Source organism: Alligator sinensis, unplaced genomic scaffold, assembly GCF_000455745.1.
Source record: "Alligator sinensis unplaced genomic scaffold, ASM45574v1 scaffold1008_1, whole genome shotgun sequence".
Lineage (NCBI taxonomy): Eukaryota > Metazoa > Chordata > Crocodylia > Alligatoridae > Alligator > Alligator sinensis.
In genome coordinates this window covers 201819-220001 of record NW_005842013.1, presented here as the reverse complement: position 1 = coordinate 220001, position 18183 = coordinate 201819, and the positions used below count along the sequence as shown (strand labels likewise).

General features: G+C 48.6%; 1 protein-coding gene across 1 annotated transcript in view; it reads right to left on the bottom strand.

Moving 5' to 3' along the window:
* The window catches only part of GDPD4 (glycerophosphodiester phosphodiesterase domain containing 4), a 36272-nt gene that overhangs the window by 16950 nt on the left and 1139 nt on the right, over positions 1-18183 (bottom strand). The window contains exons 3-5 of the mRNA XM_025202072.1: positions 13871-13964; positions 5286-5345; positions 2893-2991 (exon numbers count right to left, since the gene is read on the bottom strand). Coding sequence (XP_025057857.1) covers positions 2893-2991; positions 5286-5345; positions 13871-13964 — 253 coding nt within the window. The remainder of the gene's footprint in view (positions 1-2892; positions 2992-5285; positions 5346-13870; positions 13965-18183) is intronic.

The window sequence follows — 18183 nt, the reverse complement described above, 5'->3', positions numbered from 1 at the left end:
AGGCCATTAAGGAACTTAGCCCCTGTAGCATGTGAGGACACTATGAGACCCTGCACAGAGAGATGATGAGCTGATCTAGCTGAAAGGGGGTGGGGAAGGTAGGCTGGGATGGAGACGCAGAGTCTGGAACAAAATAGAGTATCAGAGCTTGAATCTCTCTTGGACAGGGCCATCCAACAGGATGCTGCTCCAAACCCCCTGGAAATAGTAGGAATAGCCCCAAAATGGAGTGGAGAAAAGAGTAGGCATCACTCAGGCATAGATCTAGGCTGAACCCTCGAACCACCTGCCTCAAGGTGGATGCAAGTCTCCCTGCTGAGGAAGCAGTGATGGGCTAACCCCATGGAGCCTCCACTTCTTCCTTAGGGGCTCAGAGGGTCTTTGGCATGGTGACCAAGAGTAAGGAGATATCTGCCTCAAAGAGGTCTGGTGCCCTGTCGCTTCCCTCTTGAGCTGTGCGGTATAAGCCCCTGAGGACTTGGGGATGGTCTTCAAAGGAGTGTCTCTCAGGCACTTGTCAGGTTTGTAGCTGCACAGAGAAGAGTCCTCGACATAGAGGCCTTCTACTGTGGTCCACGGGGATCCCCCGTGACATCCATTGCAGTCACAGCCATTGCCACTGATCTTGTTGCAGTGTCGGAGGCATTGGCGCCAGCCTGCAGAGAGGTCTTCCCTACTACTTGTCCCTCAGGATCAAGGACCATCACTGCTCTGTGTCAGCAAAGTCTGTACCAGACAACTGGCAGCCCACAGGCCACATGCAACCCACAAGGAGCTAACATGCTGCCCCTGGGCCATGTGCTGGGCTCCTCTGCCTTTCCCCGGCTTCAGCTACTGGACCCTGCTCCACAGGATGGAGTGGGACAGCATGGAGCAGCTTGCAGAGCTGGGTGAGCTGGCAGCCCCAAGCCCCCATGCACCGCGGTGCATTGCGGGAGCTTAGGGAGCTGCAGGTGAGGTGGGTGCTGCACTGCATGGGCTGAGATCCTACCGCCCATACACCATGCAAGAGTTGGGGAGGCATGTGCATGCATAATGTAACCCTGCACTAGTGCAGCCCCAAGGCTTGTGGCCCCCGGGAGCCGGACACAGCCCTGCTTTGTGCCATCAGAGGCAGTCACTTTGAGGGAGCTGGTCAAAGCCGGAGACGGGCAGAAAAGTCTCAGAGAGATCCAGAGCCTTGGATCCAGACAATAACTTGACACCTCCGCTGGAAGGAAAACAGCATGCAGTAATGCCATGGTGGAGCTCACAAGTGCAACACGAAGTGGAGACACTGCTCACAGCTCCAGCTGGTAGCAAAGGAAAGGGACTGAGGATCAACTGGGCCTGCTGAGGGATGGATCCAGACGGGGTGCAGATTGCACCCCCGCTTTCTGACCGTGCTGCTGGAGCACCAGCCAGGGATTTAAGTCTCAAAGAAGGGAAGCATTCCCGTGCTCCCTTCCCCTCTGCGCTCAGAGGCACATCCCTTCCCTTGTCCTCCCTGCCTGCTCCAGCTGGGCTGCATGGGGGCAGCTCTCAGCCTGGGATTGTGCAGTGGTGGCAGCAGACAGGCACACTGCCCCTCCATGCCTGCTCCCCTGGGTGTTCACTGCCAGCCCAGGAGCAGGCACAGGGCAGGGGAACATGCCCCCTGGCCACTGCCCGAGTCCCCAGTGACAGCAGCCCAGCTGGATTGGGCAGGAGCTCCTCTCACCCCCAGGATAGCACCCAGCAGTGCAGGCAGGAGAAGGGGGGGATGGGGGAAGGAGGGACAGGGAGAGGAGGGAATGTGCCTCTGATCATGAAAGGGGAGGATGCTTACCTTGCCTGGGACTTAAGTCCTCAGCTGCTGCTTCTGCAGTGCTTGACACCTGCACCAGCACGGAGGAGCAAGGGAGGAGGCCCTGCAGCCGCACCCCACTTTGTAAAATCATGGATCCGTTGCTGGTCCCAATTCACCCTTTATGCCCTGGGGCAGGGTAATCGGGACATGCAGCATGAGGGTCCAGCCCCAGCAGATGCTACAGGCCAGGAGGTCCTGATCTCCTGCAAACCAGCTGAAGTGGACCGTCACTACCAACAAAACCACAAAGAAGCCATACTGACCATTCGGATTGAAACATCTGGTGCAAAATGGGAAGGGAAACATGGGGCTGTGAATTTACTGTACTGCACACACACCCTTTTTCTCAAAAAAAAAATCAGCCTCCCACAATTGGGATACATGCCCTAAAGACGGGAAATTGGTTTTCTTTGCCAGGATAGCAGCAAGGAGGAATAGAAGCATGAAGACACCATGTTATAAAATGGCCCCCAGCTTCTCTCCCTGCCAGCAAGCAGGAGGGGCAGAGTCCGGTGTTAACCCTTTCAAAGCTACTATAATTTGATGCTCATCCCAATATCACTTGAGATTATTGGAGGTGTAAATCAAGGCAGAATTTACCTAATAAATTGAATAGATTTCATAGACATAAGGGCTGGAAGGGGCCTCGGAAGATCATTGAGCCCAGCCCCCTGCCCCAAATTCAAAGGCTTTGGGCCAAATTCAGACCTCGTGCAAATGGCTGCAGCTCTACTGATGTCCAGTTGCTCATTTAGCCAGGTATCCGCCCTGAATCTGGAAATAATTTCTTTCTACACGCCGCCTTCCAGAACTAGGGTGTGCGTCTCATTGGGGTGTGAGATATATGCAAGGAAAAAAAAGCTACGTCTTGGAGCAAAACTTTTTTTCATGTCTATGCCCCTGAGCGGGCAAATAAAACATAACTGAAACCGGCATTTTCGTGTGGAAAATCTGATTCCGAGTAAACTGCATTGTCTAATGGGAAAATGTATCAATGGAAACAAAATCAACTCTTGCTTTCCCGTCTCTGCCTTTGGGGACATGGAGTTTCCCTCCTTTCTTACCTGGAATGAAAGGCGGACGGTTTTCCACTGATCCCCCCACAGCTCAGATAATGCAGCGATGGCAGCTATGGAGAATCCCAGTACAACGCAAGTCCCGATCTGGAGGGGAAAACAGGACATCACATAGCTGCAGGATGTCTGCACGGCAATTGCGATTCATATTTATGCACACGCTGCCCTCACTTCTTGTTGCCTGGTGGGTTATAAATGTGGCTTGAACTCTAGAATATCTTCCACACGATAGCATAGTACATGGCTATCTGGGCTGGCCCAGGTGGGTTAGAGGCAGAAAAATCAAACGGGGGTAAAAACAGGCTGCTACTGGGGGGTAGAGGTTCTCATTGGTTGGACCTGTTGTGACTGAGGATGACTTGGGTGATGCTTTAGGTCAGCCAACGTCAGACCCAAATTACAAGTGGTCTCTTATGTCACAGGTAAACTGTTCTAGAGATTTGCCCTCTCTAAATGATTTTCCCAGTCAATTAGCACTCTTGGAAGGGTTATGAATTTCTTCCCACCCAGAAGCAGAGACAAAATGCTCAGCAGCAATACAGACCACCTTGTGCTGCTTCCCAACCATGTGGCTCAGGGATGAGATGGTTAAAGTAGAAGAGTAGGGAAGTGTCCGCCAAGCCAGAGGTTCAGGCCTTGTTAAAATAACTGGAGAGGACTACAGTATTTGCTAAAACTCCCTGAAAACTGAGAAGCAGCCAAGCTGGCAATGCCCGGTACTTTTGAAGAAGACAACATGTTTCACCCACTGAAAGTGGGAGCTTATAAAATACCCGATTTGTGTAATAGCTTTGGAAACCATGTATCCCTTGCAAGAGTAACCCCCCCTGCAAGAAATATAGTCAGCTGCTTCACAGTTGTTAAAGGCTATTCCAGGAACAAATTCATCACTGATTTTTTGCATGTTCACAGAGCAACAAAAATGATTAGGGGCCTGGGAAGCATGGACTACAAGGGAAGGCTGAAAGAAGTAGGGGTATTTATAGTCTGGAGTAGAGAGAACTGGGGAAGGATTTGATAACAGTCTTCAAATGCATGAAGGGTGATTACAGATAAGATAAGATGTAGCATTGGCCATAGGGGCTGGGACTAGGAGCAATGGCCTCAAGCTTCAGCGGGGGAAATTTAGGCTGGAGATTAGGAGGAACTTTCTGAGGTGGTCGAGGACTGGAACGGGCTACCTAGAAAAGTTGTGGAATCGCCATCCTTGGAAGTTTTCAAGAGCAAGTTGGACAGAGACTTGGCTTAGTCAGGGACAATCCTGGCTTGAGTAGGGGGCTGGACTAGATGACTTCATGAAGACCCTTCCAGCCCTATGATCCTATGTTCAAACTTATGGACAAAAGGTCCTGCCAGTCACAACTAGAAGTAACCCAACCTCTTTCTTGAACTTATTTGCACCAGTTGCAACCAAAGGAGCCAATGATATCAATGCGCATCCCTTGTACTGAGAAACAACTTCAGCTATCAATGGCACTAGGAGCCCAACCCATTCTGCATACAGCACTAAAGAGCCATTGATAGGAAGGACTTTCAAATATTACCCATCTGGGCTGGATGTGTCAGCTAGCGTGCCAATCACAGGCTTCACAGCCAATCCCCAATTCCTTAAGCAGTTGAGGCATCCGCCCTCAAATGACTTCCACAAAAAACTAGATGTCTTTTGTATTTTCAGCATTGAAAGGGAATAATAGAATTATACATGTTAAATGGGGGAGAAATTCAAGTGACACAATCATCTGTCTAATCAGTGTAGGATCTGGATCCATTTTACATTCTCGCATAAGCTTAAGTGAAGGCTGCATTTGAATAACGCCCATGACATCGTTCTGAAAATTTCCCTTGGAAGATGAAATCCAGAGCGGCCTTGGCAGCGGAGGACATTTGAAAATGGTTTTGCATGTACCATGCCTCTATGCATTTAAGGAACCTGGGTGGGATCACAGAATCACAGAAATGAAGGGCTGGAAGGGACCTCAAAAGATCATCGAGTCCAACCCCCCTGCTCTGGTGTCTGTCCAGTCTCCTTTTGAAGACTTCCAAGGTTGGGGACTGCACCACCTCCTTGGCAAGTCTAGTCCAGATTCTCTAAAGCACCAAAAGGATTTGGGAGCACAAGTCACTGTGCTTTAGAAAACCTCACCTTCTATCTGCAGGGAGGTCAGCTATTTGGTTTGCACTTTCTCTCTCTCTCTCACTCACACACACACACACACACACACAGATTTTGTTGCTTCTGTTCAAATTTCTTAACTGAGAAGAATGGTCATGTCGCCCAGAAGACAGCTATTTTGGTCTTTGTGTAGGGACACAGCACTGACGTGATCTAACTGTGCCAAAGCAAGGATTTAGAATTGCCCGAATGACTCAACTCTTCCCACCTTGTGACTCCAGTGCAGGTACAACTGCTGGCCTTCCGACAGCAAACACATTGCTAGGACCTGTGAAATCAAACCAACACGTACATTTGCAAGTGTTTCATCCCATTAGAACCTGGTTAAATGCTGTCCGGTGACGTCTGTTCTCAAGACCTTATGTCTCTGAAGACAGGTGTGGAATTATACTGCATGGCACATTTTGAATCAAGCATTACCAAGCCCGTACTGCCCAGGAAGCCCTTCCTCCAGAGGTCTCCCAGTTTAACCATATGTCTGTGCGACCCCCAGCAACTACCATCCCTGGTCAGGGGAGTAGCAAGTACTGCTTAAGTGAGTCTTGGGGAACAATTTAATGGAAAAGGGGGGATGAGCAACCATCTGTGAACTGCATCAACATCTGTCAGAAACAAGAACAACATGAATGCAGCTCTTCCTTCTTTTTATCCTTAACACACAAGTCCTATGCCCTATGGCTTTTCCATCTGGATGGCTAGAGGCACGTCACCCATGCAGCAGATCTCTGCATAAAGTCGCTGCCCAAGGAGAAGAAATGCAAACAGCGCATTCAACCAAGCAAATGCAAAGCAGAGGCATGGCAGAAAGAAGGCACCTTTAAGAGAAAGCATCTTGGCCAGGTGGGGCTGGTACAGCACATTCTGTGAGCTGTGTTTAAACCCCATAACGGGGGCCTACAAAGCAAGTGCAAGGTAGATCCCAAGGGCATGAGGCTCTGCTATCTTTCCAGGAAGAAATCACAGCTCAATGAGATAAGTAACAAAGAGATGCCTCTAGTACCCTTTTATGCTATTAGGATTCAGGCATGGTACAGATGGCTAAGGTAGCCCTAGTACAACTTCAGTTGTGGTGGGGAACCTTAAACTGTGACAGGACTGAGTCAGGGATAAGGGAAACACCTCCTGAAGGAAGCATGTCCTTGGGGGGGGGTGGGGGGCAAAGGAGGGACACATTATGCAAGCAGTGGTCTGGGGCAATTGTTCTCTGGTACCTCCCCACCTCCCACACATATCTACACCCTGTGTGGTGCATGCCTCCTTCTTCCCCTGTGCATCCCCTACAGCAGAGATGGGGAGGGGTCCTGTCTTTGGCTGTCCTATGCAAGGTCAGTGCTAGCTCCAGCTGGATGCAAAGTTTATAGGGCAGTAGCTTCCAGGAGCTGGGTGCTCCCCTCCCCCAGTACTTCACCTACAGTGAGACAACATGGGTCACTTATGATCCAATTAAAGCACGCTCTGCTTCCAGGCTGGTGCTGATTAGGAGTTATATTTAGCCAAGAGAGATATCTTACATGCAGGTGCTATCAGTAAGAGGACTGAGAGAGAGAATCTCAGTGGAAAACCCAAAGTAGGGACTGAAGCACTCATTGAAACATGAGCACCCTTTAGTCAAATCCTGGCCTTGGTTTGTAATGACTCACCACAGAGAATGAAGTTACTGCCCAATAACTTCATCCAGGAGCTCTGTTCTCCCGTAAGCAAAGTTGCAAATACCTGGGCATTGCCAAGCAGTCACAGCCTTGGCTTAGCCTCATAGAGCCATGGATCTGCCTCCTAGGGGTAAAATATCTGCATCTATCACTCCAGGGCAGTGCATCTAGGAACAGCATGTGTTTATGACTAACACCAGCACCTGTACGTATGCGGGCAAAGAGAAGAATAAGTCAGGTTTCGTGCTCCAAGGGCAAAACTAGTGTCCTGTAGGAGTCCTGGTCAGCAGTCACTGCTGGAGACAAAGTAATGCTGGGCTCTTGTAATATTGCACATCCCACATACCTGTTATGCTTCCTGGACTCCAGCCTCGCTAATCTATCCTTCACCCTTTCTGTGCCACTTTTTACACTCCCCTGAAGAGCTGAACAGCCCCCACAACCAATAGTATATGGCTATGAAGCCCCAGCTACGTCTGTACTAACAAAATTAATAAAAGCATCTTCCGCTGGCGGTGACCCTATCGATACTACAAGTACAAACTAAAAGACTCCCCTACCTGCACACCACTCTTTCATTGCTACCCTCACAAAGGCTGAACTCATTAGCCTGACGTGCAGATAACACCATTGTAGGAAATGGCGATGGGCTGGGATGGTCAGTCCCAACTACCACTAAGCTTCAATTTGATGCTCATCCCAGTATCTCTTGGGATTAGCAAATCCATCTAACAAATTCAAAAGCTTTGGGCCAAATTCAGGCCTGATGCAAATAGTTGCAACTCTATTGATGTCCAGTTGCCCATTTAGTTCAGTGGCAAAGTTGCAGAAGCTCACATATCCCCCATTGAGACAGCAGCTGACTGAACTGTCCCCAACCAGACTTTTGCACTGCTTTTTTCTTCCTGTCAGTCAGGTCTGAGGTGAGATACTTGCAGTCTGGCAGAATCCTATTTGAGCCCAGTGCGTGATTGACTGCAAGTCTCTATTACATGAAAGCCAGTCATGGTCCTATATGGGCATTTTCTCTTATGTGGTTATTTAGCTGAAACCATGGGTTTCTGAAGACTCCCTGCATCTCTGTAACCCATGCTAACACAGGGGATGGGACTTCACACAGGGCTCTAAAGACATGAATCCTGCTGTAGCCAAAAGGACTTCATTCATTAGCTAGGGGAAGAATAAATAGACTCAGTCCCCCGATCATTGAAACGTCTAGCCCTGCTGCATTGCCATGGGTTACATCCCCAGAGCCCTTTGGTTACAAGGGGCTGCACCGTTCAGAGGAAAATTCTCTGTCACCTTTCGTATCACTGAGGAAGGGCATGCTCCTTCAATGCAATGTCTCCCAACCTCTTTGCTGCTAAGGGGTAAGACGCTTGTTTTTGGAAAGGAGGGCTGTTGAAGCGGGAGGACTGAAAACAACCACCCTGATGGGTGCAGATGGAGAGGATCTCTGCCCAGACAATGAAGGCTTTGTACTTGTGCAAAGCGTCACTTGGCTAAAGGGGGGCTGGTGGGAAGGGGAAAGCTTGCTTGAGTGATTCAGAATAAGGAAGCCAGGAGAAGGCCAGGGGTCGATGGCTTGGATTCATCATTAAGGGAGAAGAGGCAGCGTTTGCTAACACAACCAGCGCTGCTAAAAGCTGGCTTCTCTTGGCTACTGAATTGTTCCTTTCAAACGAGAGGGTCAGTGTGCTCTGGTCTCAGCTACCACAAGGAAACAGGGGGTACTGGAAGGAGCTAGACTGGTTGCATCCCTACTGGACCACCTGCATCACGTGCTGATTGGGGGCCAGTGGGCACCAAGGCAGCTGTGCTGACAACAACACTGGTCCTCATCAGGGGAGGCAATACCGCTGGAACGATGACGGCTGATGTGGTTTGGTGACGTCTCCCTTCCCAGGAGTGATCATTTAAAAGACTGTCAGCCTTGGCAAGGGTGGGATGCCCTGAGCCTGCTGTAGGCCATGGGGACCCCAAGCTTGCTGCCACAATTAGCCCCCACCCCTTGCACCTGCCCCTGAAAAACTGCAAGGCAGTTTCCTTGGAGCATGCCCAGGAACAGTGTGGGGCTCTCAGCCCTAGTAGGCATGCCCCTCGTGCATGGTGCTGGGTGTTTCCAGCTCTGCTCTGACAACAACCACACGGCGTTTTGTCAGCATGTGACACATGCAGCCCAGGAGCAAAGGGATGGGGCTTGTTTCACAGCAGTGGTCTTGGGATTGCTGAAGAGATTGCATAGACATGATGTGGACATTGGTATCAGAAGCGGACTGGCCAAGTTTGCCGATGACACCAAACTTTGGGGCAAAGCATCCACACCTGAGGACAGGATGGTTACCAGGCTGACCTTGACAGGCTCAGAAAGTGGGCAGATGAAAACCTGATGGCGTTCAACACCAAAAAATGCAAGGTACTCCACCTTGGGAAGAAAAACCCACGGCATGCTTATAGGCTCGGCAGTGCTACGCTTGCTAGCACCATGGCTGAAAGGGACTTAGGAGTCATGATTGACCACAAGATGAACATGAGCCTTCAATATGATGCTGCAGCTGGTAAAGTGAGCAAAACGCTGGCTTGCATCCATAGATGCTTCTCAAGCAAGTCCCAGGATGTCATCCTCCCACTGTACTCATCCCAGGATGTAACCCTCCCACTGTACTCAGCCTTGGTAAGGCTGCAGCTGGAGTACTGAGTCCAATTCTGGGCTCCACAATTTAAAAAGGATGTGGACATCCGAAAAAACTACTTCACAGTTAGGGCGGCTAGGAGCTGGAACCAACTTCCAAGGGAGGTGGTGCTGGCCCCTACCCTGGGGATCTTTAAGAAGAGGCTGGATACCTACCTGGCTGGACTCATTTGAGTCCCGTTTTTTGTTTTTAGGGTTCTTTTGTTGTTCTCCCGCCCTGGCGGGGGGGCGGGCTAGAAGATCTATTAGGTCCCTTCCGACCCTAAAACTATGAAACTATGGAGAAGCTCGAGAGAGTCCAGAGGAAAGCCACGCGCATGATCAGAGGGCAGGAGAACAGGCCTTGTGATAAGAGGCTGAGAGCCGTGGGACTCTTCAGCCTGGAAAAGCGCAGGCTCAGGGGGACTGGTGGCAGCCTATAAGTACATCAGGGGTGTGCATCAGGATCTGGGGGAACCTCTGTTCACCAAAGCGCCCCAAGGGATGACAAGGTCAAACAGTTACAAACTCCTCCAAGACCGTTTCAGGCTGGACATAAGGAAAAACTTCTTTACTGTCTGAGCCCCCAAGGCCTGGAACAGACTGCCGCCGGAGGTGGTGCAAGCGCCTACTCTGGACTCCTTTAAGAGACATTTGGATGTTTATCTGGCTGGGATCCTTTGACCCCAGCTGATTTCCTGCCCTGGGGGCAGGGGCCTGGACTCAATGATCTCCTGAGGTCCCTTCCATCCCTAATGTCTATGAAATCTATGAGACCTACTCAAAGAGCTATTGGTCAACCAAAAATCACTGGGCTAGAAATAGGGGTCCTGGGTGAAACAATGAAAATCCACAGCCTGTGATGCACAGGAAGCCAGCCCAGATCTTTGCTGGCCCCCAAAGCTATTAAATCCCTCCACAGACTGATCAGCATGTTGAGCTAGAAGCCGTTCACAAGTAGAACAGATGCTGGTAGGGGAATAGTTCAGGTTATCTGACTGCAAAACACGATGTACTGTCTCTACCAGACACAAGCCAATCGCGTGTACAGCACCCAGCGTGCTGATGGCCTGGAGCATGACTCAGGGCACCAGGCACTGAGATAACGGAAATAAAAACAACAATGCAATGATGATACCCTATTTTCTTGCAAACAATGCACCCCAACATAGGACCAATGCTGGTTTTGAAAGACAGAATAAAGAAAAAAAGACTTTCCATTGTTCTAGTCCCTGTGGATTACATGCAAGCTTTAGTTTGGCTTTTGCACAGTAAGGGCAGAAACTGCTCTTACCGTTTTTCCTTATATATAATACATGTTGCAATTTTTAGCAGCTTTTTTTTTTTTAAAGGCTGCGTGTTGTACACAAAAGAAATGGTATTTACTAGGGAAGACAGAAGTGGCTGCTACCTAGTTAAGTGGCTGCTGATATATGAGAGAGAGGATGATGTAGAAACTACAGCTGGGATGTAGAAAGCTGAACTCCTGGATTCTCCCCTATTCTCCCAGAGACTCATCATGTCCATTCAAGTTTCATCTTCCCTGTGTTCCAGTTTGTCCATCATATATAACAGAGCACCAGCAACATGGCAGGGAATAGGTGGTTCTGGATGGCTGGATTAGCCGGTTGTATGCAAGATCCCTGGGTGAAAGAATAAGGGCCTTGTTGCCTGGGATCCTGATAACCCCTTTTTGGAGCACAGGTTCTTTGCCAGAGGACTCTGCAACACTGTCCCTTGATCCAGGCCCCTATGTGCATGCAACTGGACCTGGAAGACTGTCTCCTCCTGGTCTCTATACAGGTTTCTATGCAAAAAAAACCACCCTTAAATCTCCAAGCAGGTTCTTCTATATCCAACCTACAATCCAACACAACTAAACCAATGGTGCTTTGACCTGGACCACTGATTTCACCCATGTTGCTTCCTTTGACATCATCTTCTGATGGAAGAAAGAATCCACATCAGAAGGGGTGAGAGGCAGGTGAAAGCAGGAATACCTAGTTAGGGAAGACACAGCAGAATTGGCTTTAAGCAAAGAGTCCCAACCCAGTCGTTTCCACCACTGGCCATATGTTCTTCCTCCTCCCTCATTGCTGTCCCTGCAGGTCTCACTAAGCTCAGGAGTACTGGTCAGCCTTGAGAGTTTAGTATGTGGCGTTATTGGGGGGTCAAAACAGCTGCCACATGAGTCGTTGTTTGTGTCCTACACCTTCAAACCTCACTATCCTGTGCCACCCCACAGGCTATACCAACGTCCAACCACATTCCTACAGAGACAGCAAACCTAAGGCCCGGTCTCTCCCATGCACACGTCATCAGAAGGTCAGCCTCATGGCTTAAAGGTGACCTGACGAGGGTGGAGAAAAATCAGAGTCAACTCTCTTTGACTTCTTTGTGATAGATAAAGAGAGACTGTCGTGGTTTTTTTCAGCTTAGATCATCCTTAGAAATTGCAAAAGTGTCATATCTTCCTTGTCATGGACAAAGAGCTGTGAGAGAGACAGACTCTTTTACAGAGGTCTCTTTTTCCAAGGAGATGTTTGATATTTGAGTGAACCATGTTCTAACAAAGCCCCAATAATGGAGCATTTCAAATGCTTGATTTAAAAAAAAACACATTTCCCTCTAAATCTTAACCAGTTCCCTCTTCAAACGTCTTCTTGGAAAAAGAGGTTGATAAGACCGGAGTTACTAAAAGAGAAACCCAATGGAGTCACCCTCTTAGATGCTATGCATATAACAAGCAGGCTGCATGGTCACAGCACTGTGTCACTGTCATTCTCAGCCTGGTTTGAAGGCCAGTAGCTGCCTCTAGGTGTGGACCCATCTCAATTTGTCCACACAGTAAAGCTGCCTTGACTTAACTATACCGGAGAGAGGAGGTTATCCACAGTAGTCTGAAGTCAGGCAGCAGACGAGGCAGTCCAACATCTTATAGACAAACTGTACCAGTATGGCCAAAGCAGTACAAGCCCTGCAGCGTGCACATCACAATAGCACTAGGATCAATCTTAGGCAGGAATCACTCTTATACAGGAACTATGCGCTAGTAGCGTAAGGCATCTTTATTACATAGCTGCCTTTGCATAAGTGGTTGTGACAACTATCTCAGTTAAGAACAAAATTAATCGAAAAGAGCCATTCAGCATAGACAGACCATATCAAATCTGTGAACGGATCAGGACCGTATCTTTGATACTGCCAGTCTCATCTTTCCCCATGCCTTTAGAGCGCTCATCTATGGAGCTGTCACAAGCTCAAAGGAACCTGTCATTGAATTAACCCCATCAGCTATTTAAACCCAACAGGGACTGCTCTGTTTCAGGCTTTGAAAACCACTTCACAAAGTGGAGGGGAGGAGATGAACCCCCTTCAAAAAGAGGGTTAGGGCTTAAAAAGCTTGGGATAAAGTCAGTGATAAGAGCTTCCATGAGGGTTGAGCTCCGCTGAAGCAATCCTGGGCTTATCAGAAGGAGTCAGGTCTCATACTTGCAGGGATAAGATGCTGACAGCTGTTTTTTGTCCCTCCACCAGACGCCACCCACCAGGGGCTCTGAAAGGGCAGCGGTATATGTGATATGTGTGCCTGTGTTTTTTCCCCTCCCTTGATTATTTTCCATGCTCTCATTTCCTTCTTAACTTAATCCCATTTAGAAAGCAGCAATGACACCTCAGGGCTTCGTGCCTCCCAACGCCCACCGCTCCTCAAATAGATGCACAAAGACACAGCACCGAATTAGACACAGTGACGTGGTTTTGCAGCACACGGGGCAGGCAACAATAGAAAGGGTCTGCTGCTTCGTGACACCTTCTGTAGAGCAATAGAAACCAGCCTTGCTCCTCCCTGACTGTCTTAGAGGCTTCCTGGGCTGCCCAAGGGGCAAATGAATATCTCCTACACATCCACTTAGAAACAGTTCCCAGCACATCTTAAATTGTCCGGGATTTCTGTGGCCCCATCACTGTAATGTCTGAAAGTCTTAGAGTGTTTCAGGGGTGTAGGTTGTAGCCGTGTTGGTCTAAGGACATAGGCAGACAAGGTTATTTGGGTGAATCTGATATCTTTGATTAGACCAACTTAAATAGCTGGAAAACAATTATTCAATTTTATTAAGCAAGCGAAGGTTTGGGTTTTTGAACCCAAAAGATTATATATATATATATATATATTTTTTTTAGCAGAGAAAACCAGGATCCCTGGCATTTAGAAACTCTACAGCAGAGCAAGAAGCAGCAAAGCATTATTAGGGAGAACGCTTTCCTTCCTATACTGAAGTTTCTAGCTCAAGGCAGGGAGAAGACAGTGACTCTTCTTGCGATGTAGTGCCATTGTCTCACAGTGCTAAAACATTTGAAAATGGTAAAGGTGCCAAACACCTTAGCCTATGCTACATCCAGATCCAACACCCATTTGCTTGGCCCATAACTAGTTGCCAGGCCAGAGATTTGTTCACAAGTAATGCTACTTACCAGTAAGAGGGCAATGTATATAAAAAAGACTGAAGCCAAAATCAGAAGGACAACAGACCAGAGAAACCAGAAGCCTAAATTTCCATAGTTATACCTAAAAAACAAGAAAATCTTATAAATTTGGTGAAATTATTAAGTATTACATTTAACTAGGTAGAGTTGAATAAGAAAAACCGCCCTTTCCATCCCCCACAGTCAGCCCTCAAGAAGAAATACAACTAAGTATCTTCTAGTGGGAGGAAATGTTGGACTTACTGGAATCCCATTTCCATGTGCGACCAAAGCACTTTCAAATAACAAGGTAGAGATAAAAAGCAGTCCTGTACATTGCTCTGAGAGCAAGGCATGGGCATGCTTCCTGGTCCTGCAAACATGCAAGCTGATCCAACAAAGTATTTCTAGTCTTGATAGTCCATGTATTGGACTCCTCAGCCATTCAAGAAGTTGTGGTGGTACCCAATGACCCACCAAAGGCACCATCTCCCTGGTCTCCCAAGACCAAAAGAAAATATACAGCCAGTACATCCCAGAAAAGCCAATAGGCAAGGATCTAAAATACTCACCTAACATAAGGGAGACTTAGTTGAAAAACCATGACCTTCCATTAGGGATATCTTAATGATATAGGCCAGGGGTGTCAAACATGTGGCATCCAGCCCACTGGGCTAGGAGCCAGCTACCAAGAGTTGGGGATGTGGCTAGAGAAAGGTGTGGCCTGCCCCAGGACCCAGGGACCCTGCCAGACATGGCCATCAGTGCCCTACCACTGCCACCTGGTTTCACCATCCCTGGACCTCCAATACTGCTGCACCCCCTGGCACCCCAGATCTAGCCTGGGAGGAGCCCTGCCATTCAGGTGGGGCAGGGAGCTCAGGGCAAGTTTGACACCCCTGCTGTATGCTGTTTGGAGCACCTTGCACTTGTCTGTATTGAAACCTATCCTGTTCTCATCCACCCACCTCTGTAACCTGTCCAGATCTAGTTGCAGCCTGTCCCTCTCTTCTAGCATGCCCATTTCTTCCCACATCTTAGTGTCATCTGCGAACTTGAACAAGGTACTTTTTACCCCCTCGTCCAAGTCACTGATGAAGATGTTGAACAGTGCGGGCCCGAGGACCGAGCCCTGGGGGACCCCACTGCCCACACCCCCCCAGGTTGAAAACGCCCCGTCCACCACCACTCTCTGGGTGTGGCCCTCCAGGCAATTAGTGACCCATTTGTCTCTGTAGGCGTTGACACCACAGTCGCCTAATTTTTTAATGAGGATGTAGTGAGAGACAGTGTTGAAGGCTTTCCTAAAGTCCAGAAAGACTACGTCCACTGCAACATCTGTGTCCAAGGCTTTTGTGACCTGGTTGTAGAAGGCCACCAGGTTGGTCTGATAGGACCTGCCTTGAATGAACCCATGTTGATTGCCCCTAAGCATAACCTCCCTTGCTGGTCCCTTGCAGATGTGCACCTGGATAATTTTCTCAAAGAGCTTCCCCAGGACAGAGGTAAGACTAATGGGCCTATAGTTTCCTGGGTCTTCCTTCCTCCCTTTTTTGAAAATGGGAACCACATTGGCCCTTTTCCAGTCCTCTGGCACCACACCAGAGCACCACGAGTGTTCGTAAAGCTGTGCCAGGGGTCCTGCAATGACCTCTGCCAATTCCCACAAACACGGTCAAATCAATATTTTCTGAACAAAATGTAAAACCATATATCAGAACATATACCAACCAGCTGTGACTAGAGGTAGTAAAAACACACCAAGACCCAACGTGCCAGGCACTGTACAAGCAAAGATCCCTGCCCCAGGGAGATAACAGCAGGGGTGGGCAATTATTTCAGGTGGAGGGCCACTTACTGAGTTTTGGCAAGCCATTGAGGGCCGCATGACAGGCAGCCAGGGGCAGATAAATATTAATTTTCTATATTTTTTAGGGGCCCCGTGGGCCGGATAGAATGGCCGGTGGACCACATCCAGCCCGCGGGATGTATTTCACCCACCCCTGGCTGACAGTCTAACGATACAAAAAACCATATGGGTACAGAGAAATGGGAGAGTGCAAAGAAGCAATGGGATGGCAGAGCAGTTGTCAAGTGTCTATGGGCATCCCAGCCAGAAAGGGTGGTTTTTTTGGGGGCGGGGTGGGGGGGTGTTGAAGGAGCAGAAAGCATCATTTCTGCAGATGTGTATAAGGAGCTCTTCCACCCATGAGACAAAGCAATACAAACGGTATCGTGGGCTGATCAAAGATAGGAGCTAATAACAGAGAATGGGAAAAAATACACGGTGTGGGGATAAGCTGTGCATGAAAGTGAAGACAAGCGGCTTCTGTTTCATACAACAGAAAAGAGGGAGCCAGCAGGAAGATTTACAGCAAAGGGTTAGAAGAGAGATCCCAACAGTGCTGCAAATGGATTTTCAGCAGGGCAAGGCTCTATCTTTGGGGTACCAGGCCCGGCACCGCAACTGCAGCAGAAGCCAGCTGTTCTCCCAAGTGGTCCAGGAACTTGGCCCTAGTGGCTGGATTAGACTGTTTTTCCCATGATGAAGCTAGTCCATGCCTCAATCAGCTCCAAGCCTGAGTGGGGAAAGGCACAAGGACCTTCTGTTTATTTGAAAAGGAGCCACGTGACAAGCGGATGAGCTAAATAAGCTACAAATGTCCGGGTGAGGGGTGAGAAGGGGGTTTCCTTGCAGGTACTGACCCAAAGGCGTAGATGAGTGACAGTCATTTAATCCATAACCCTGGAGTTCATTTAATTCTAACTGGCTCTAGGCACCTGATTTACATCATCGCTACATGTATACTGCAGAGTGCAAGGATTTGCATAATCATCATCTGATTATTTCTCAAGACTTGTGCCATGAATATGCAAATCTCCCTATGCTGGTTGGCTGTGGTAATCCCACTGCTGTGCTGTGCTCGACAGTCAAAAGGACAAATCCTAAATTGCCAGCTCAGCTCTTTAATCCTTTTAGATGAAGTGGAAATATGTCAAGAGAAAGGAGAAGGGGTAGAAGAGAGTCTTTCGGTCCCTTTCACTCCTTCATCCCCCCTTCCCCTACTAGCTAGCAGGTCTCCTGGCCCCACAACAATTGTGATGCTTGACTATTTGAATGCAATAGGAAGGATGTTCTCATGGTTAGGGCCCTAGGCTGGGACTCAGCACATTTGGACTCCATTCCTGGCTCTATCAGAGACCCCCTAAGCAAGTCACTCATTACATCTTGGGTCCTCCGTTGCCCAATGGAGATGAGGTTTCCTGGCGGTTTGGACTGGAAGCTTTTCAGGGCTGGGACTACCTCTCACTATGTGCATACAACACCAGGTAGAATAGGACCCTGACAATTAAAGTGCTTCAAGTACTGGTATAACACAAATCACAATTTCCACTGGGTGGGGGGAACCCTGTCAGTCCCACCCAGTTCAGCTTGGAAACCATGAAAGATATAAAAGATATTCACAGGTGAGGAGTCTGACAGAGCCACGGGGAGAGGAAGAATACACGGTAGCGGGGAAAGGACAGGAAGGGAGGAAAGAGAAGGGAGGATCAGTGGGATTAGGCTAGGGATAGTTAATTGACTGTCCCCGGCATAATTGAGTAGTGTTAGGCATCTACCTTCAGTTAATTGAGAAGCACATTGGACAGATCATTTTGGCTTCCAGGGGGATCTTATTTCTGTTTCATTTATAATTCATAACCCAGATTTTCTCCCTTGAGGACCTGACATTAGTTTTCTGCATCCCCATGCGTACCTCTGTGCAGTAGCCAAGCAAAGCTGAGATGCTCGGCACACCTAAAAAATCAGGCCCCTTCCTAAACACGGCATTAGGAGTCTGCCTCACACACCGTGTATGAACAATATTGGCCTTTATACTGCAAGCGTTTCAGTCCAACCAGCACCACCACAGCCTGCTGACAATACATCTGGGTAACCTGGCAAGAGCAGCACACGATGCTAAAAACCACTGCAGCTTTTGGCTTTGTAGCTTGGTTCCTGAAAAAAACATCTTGGCCTTGTGCCGCAGAATGTAGTCACCCTGAGAGACAGTCATTAAGCCAGAAACAGCTGGACCCTTGAGGCATCCTCAGAATAATATGCGATACTCAATCCCTTCCAAAGGCCCTGGGTACGTTAAATAACTAATCCTCACAGTTGGAAGGGAGAAGGAAGAATGAGCCTCTGTTTACAGATAGGGAAGCTGATGCATATGTTGGTTAAGGGTCAAACATGCCAACCCTCTCCCAGGAAATGCTGCGTTCGCAGCTCCCTTTAAAGGCACCTCATTTGGGCCAGGCCCAACGTGAATCATCCCAGG